A 4,486-nucleotide genomic window follows, 5' to 3' on the forward strand; every position below is an offset into this window, starting at 1 on the left:
CAAAGAGGAAACTCATTCATGACACTCATGAGGTTGGAGTTAGGATAACTTCTACCATTCCAAATGACAGCAAGCTACAGATTAGAACAATTGTCTTCTAAACTCAGTCTACTTCCTGCAGTTAATTAGTTGCTTATAGATAGGTAGAGCTGATCGGATCCGGACAGGTTACTGCAAAAATTTGTAGGAATTTGTCTTCTTTTTCAAAAAGGAGGATGACCCCTAGCCTCTGCATCGAGTGATGCACACTTCTAAGATGGAAGGGTTTGAGATTTCCCTTCCCTTTTTCGTTAACGGAAGATTTATCTGAGAGGAAACCATGCATCTTGAAGATCAATGCTGGTGATCTGGCAATGGTGAGCATCTGTGCAATGGTGCAATGCAGCACCAAGTGGAGATATAATTGTTTACCTGCCACAGTTCTTGGTTCAAATACCAGTTCAATGGTAACGTCCATCTTACTAGCTAATACATAGTCAAACTTGACAAATGAGTACAATTTTGAGTTGCAAGATACTGATCTTCCATTGGGACAACTGAGTTACATAAGATACATAACAAGACAACAAGCTAAGCAAAGATAAATTCTACTGCCACTACAAACACATTTTAGTTCCTCCAGCTGATGGTGATTAAAGAGCATTGGACAACATCTAGCTAGCTGTTTCACCATATGCAGTCATTGACAGCATATGGTAGCTTCCAGCTGAGATCCATCCCTATGGCGCCACTCTGTCGATGCGGATGTGTACAGTGAGTTCACCAGATGAGGTCTCGGCGAATTCCAGAGGAACCAGCAGGAAGAAGTTGCCCATCTGAACTCCACCCGCCAGCGAGCTGCTTGACACGTGAGGATCCTTCTGGAACACGAGCCTCCCATCGGTTTTCCCACCAGCGACACCATGAGCAGCAGCAGAGATGTTGCACGAATAGCTCGGTTCAGACTCGTGGGGCCTGACGCAGACCACGGCGAGAGCACTGCCGATGCTGGTCAGGGTGTTGATCAGGAGGAACAAGGACATGTCCTCCCCAACCAGAAGCGTGAACCGGCGGTCTCGTGCCAAGAGGATCTTCAGTGGCTTGTTGTAACCCAAGTTGGTCGGCGACCATCCGTGCGCGGTGACGAAGTGGTCCAGCAGGCAACATGCCGGCGCTTTGAAGGCGCAGTCATCCTCTGGGCAGTAGCATGGAGCATGTGGGCATGAACTCTCATGCTTCTCTTTCTGCTGGTAGCCGACGAACTCGTTGCAGCCGTATGTTTGGTTCGAGCATGGCACTTTCATGGCGTCGATGAACTGCTCGAGCTCGACGCAGCGGGAATAGCTAGTGCTTTTGCAACACAGAGCGCAGAATGTACCCAGCCTCAAAACGTGCCCAACCTCACGGAGCTTTTCCGGGCACTGAGAACACAAAACGTGCCCAGCCGCACACTGAAGAAACATGAGAATATTAGCATAATGATCAGCAGCAACAAACAATGGATAATAAACTGCAGAAAAACGCAGAACTAAACAACTGAGTGCAATGCAGGCAGAAACATGAAAGATATCAGTCATCTACTCCCTCCGTTCCTAAATATTAGTCTTTGTACAGATTTTACTATAGACTACATATGAAGTAAAATGGACGAATCTATACTCTAAAATGCATCTACATACATCCGAATGTAGTCCATAGTGAAATCTCTACAAAGACTTATATTTAGGAACGGAGGGAGTACATAGTAAGAGAACAACTAAATCATAAGCATTTCACTACCAACGACTAGAGTAATAACAGGCTGCTCCTTAGTTACGGTATGGAACATTGTATTCAGTTGTGAAACCAACAACTAAGATCCTACTCCCTCCGTTCGGAATTACTTGTCTTCAAAATGGATGTATCTAGAACTAAAATACATCTAGGTACATCCATTTCAATGACAACTATTTCCGAACGGAGGGAGTACATAGTAAGCGAGCAGCCAAAGTGGCATTTGACTACAAACCACCAAACTGGAAACTCAGTTCTGACTGCTACAAATTCACTTTTCAGATTCCATTTTGTTATCCTAGCAGGAGCCAAACAAGTAAATGGAAAAAATGTTTCTTCAAAAAGAAAAAAGGGGAATAAATTGCAATTTATGGCACCTAAATGTTGATCCACTGACATTCTTAAAATTCAGAGAGAAACAGCAGGCAACTTTCACCTTTGCCCATGCAGTATTTGCTACTAACCAGGGAGAAAAGATCCCTTTTTTTTACTCCCAACAACAATCAGAAAGACGTCTACATCAATGCACTCTTAGGAAGAAGAAAGTGCAGCAAGAGATAGCTAGACTAGCATCTTACCAAACAAGCTGCTCCTCAAGTTACGCTATGGAAAACGCATTCAGTTTTGAGACACCAACAATTAAGAACCTACATAGGAGTAATAAGAGAGCAGCTAAACTAGCATTTAACCACTATATTGAAACTGAGTCCTAACTGCTGCCCTGTTCAGCTCCGAGACACCAGCAATTAAGATCCTACATAAAAAGAAACCAGCTAAAACTAGCATTCCACTGCTGTCCACTAAATTGGAAACCAGCTAAAACTAGCATTCCACTGCTGCCCACTAGATTGGAAATTCAGTCATAACTGGTTCATTTTCAGCTTCGAGACACCAACATCATGGTCCCATTTAGGAATCCTAGCCAGAACAACAGCAGCCAAGAAGGTATAAATGGTTGGAAATATTGCAATAGATGCCACCGAAATGTTGATCAACTGACATTGTGCCTCCTAAACTTCGCCTGCCGTTTATAAGCACTATGTGCTAATCTAGCATTTCGCTACTACAGACTAGATTGGAAGCTGGGTCTTAGCTGCTACATTCAGTTTTCACATACAACCAATCAAGACCCTACAACGTGCCATTTCCCATTTGGTTATCATACCACTGCAATTTATGCCATGGAATAACTGCAACTTATGCCATGGAGATGTTAATCCACTGGCATATTGACCACTATAATGGAAACTGAGCCCTAAATGCTACCCTATTCAGGCTTGAGGCACCAGTTTTTAAGATCCTACATAGTAAGAGACTACCTAAAATAGCATTCCACTACTACCCACTAGACTGGAAATTCAGTCTTAAGTGCTTCATTTTTATTTATTTTTAGCTTGGAGACAGCAACAGTTAACGTCCTACAAGGTCCCATCTAGGAATCCTAGCAAAACGTGCTAAGCCAGCAAGTCACTAGTACAGATACAGAATAGACTGAAAACCGATTCCTAGCCGCTAGACATTCAGTTTTCACGCGCAACCGATCAGGACCCTACAAGGCGGCATCTGTTCATCCGACCGAGAGCAGCAGCATTCAGAAAGGTAAACGGAGCATTCATCTTTTCCATCGAGGAGCAAACAAGGAATGGATGCATTCCGAAAGCATAGATGGAAATACGCAGCATGCGCCATGGAAACGTTGATCCAGTGACTTAAATTTCAGAGCAAACGGCGTGAAACTTCGCCTGCTGTCTATATGCAGTATATGTGCTAAACTAGCATGTCATTAATACACAGACTGGATCGGAAACTGGGTCCTAAATGTTACATACTCAGTTCGGCACGCAACCAATCAAAGACCCTACAAGGTGCTATTTGTGCATCCTACCAAGAATTCAAGCCACTGGAAATGCCAATCCACTCCACCGGCATCATATCACATTTCAGAGAAAACAGCCCATGTGCAGTAGTAGCAGCCTACGGCCTACTAGTATGAGTGAGAGGAGCAGCTACAGCCACATCTGATGCACACTCTGCTCTCAGGAACCCATCCGGGCAAATGAAATTAAAGAACAAGAAGAGGGATGGAATGCGGCGCGCGGGTGGTGTCACCTTGAAGATGGGCGGCTTGAGGGGCTCGGAGCAGATCCGGCAGCGGAGAGCTTTGGACTGTATCTTGACGGTCACCTCGCCGCCCGGCCTCTCCCGTTCCGCCGCCGCCGCCGCCGCGGCGTCTGGCTCTGACCCCGCACCAAGGTCCTCCTCCGTCTTGGTCCTCTTCACCGGAGGTTCTTCCGCCATGGGCGGGCAGCCCTCAATGGGGCGGCCCGGAGCAGAGCCGAGGGAAGGGGAGCTGGGGAAGCAGAGCTTGTGCGAGGCCAGGTTTCGGTAAGGGTTGTGCTGGCTGTCAAAGATAAATGCCAGTGGTGAAAGTAAAAAATGAGCGGCTAGGCGTCAGTCGGATAAAAAAGTTATTTTGCAGAGGATCAGTCGGTTTCCCCCTTGGATACGTTGGATCAAGATCCAATGGACAGTGTGCTTCTCCTTCAACATCAAACCGGTACATACAGTTTCTATTTTTCTTCTCACCGCCGCCGATCCAGCCCAGGCCTAACCACTTGCCTCCTTCGCCCGCGGTCGGTGGCGCTCCCACAACCGCCTCGCCGCCGCGCGCTCGCCTCGACCATCCTCCATTATCATCGCTTTAAACCAACGAACCACCTGAAAATTCCAGGTG

At 46.2% G+C, this 4,486-nt stretch overlaps 1 protein-coding gene across 1 annotated transcript; it reads right to left on the reverse strand.

The window, feature by feature from the left end:
* Positions 1-363: 363 nt before the first annotated feature.
* LOC123172378 (E3 ubiquitin-protein ligase SINA-like 10) lies at positions 364-4,155 on the reverse strand. The gene is made up of 2 exons (XM_044589368.1): positions 3,862-4,155; positions 364-1,430 (listed from the first exon to the last, which is right to left on the reverse strand). Exons 1-2 carry the CDS (start codon positions 4,048-4,050, stop codon positions 720-722), a joined length of 900 nt encoding a protein of 299 aa, XP_044445303.1. The 5' UTR covers positions 4,051-4,155; the 3' UTR covers positions 364-719.
* Between the last annotated feature and the right edge of the window lie 331 nt (positions 4,156-4,486).

The sequence above is a fragment of the Triticum aestivum genome, unplaced genomic scaffold (genome assembly GCF_018294505.1).
Source record: "Triticum aestivum cultivar Chinese Spring unplaced genomic scaffold, IWGSC CS RefSeq v2.1 scaffold280407, whole genome shotgun sequence".
NCBI lineage: Eukaryota > Viridiplantae > Streptophyta > Magnoliopsida > Poales > Poaceae > Triticum > Triticum aestivum.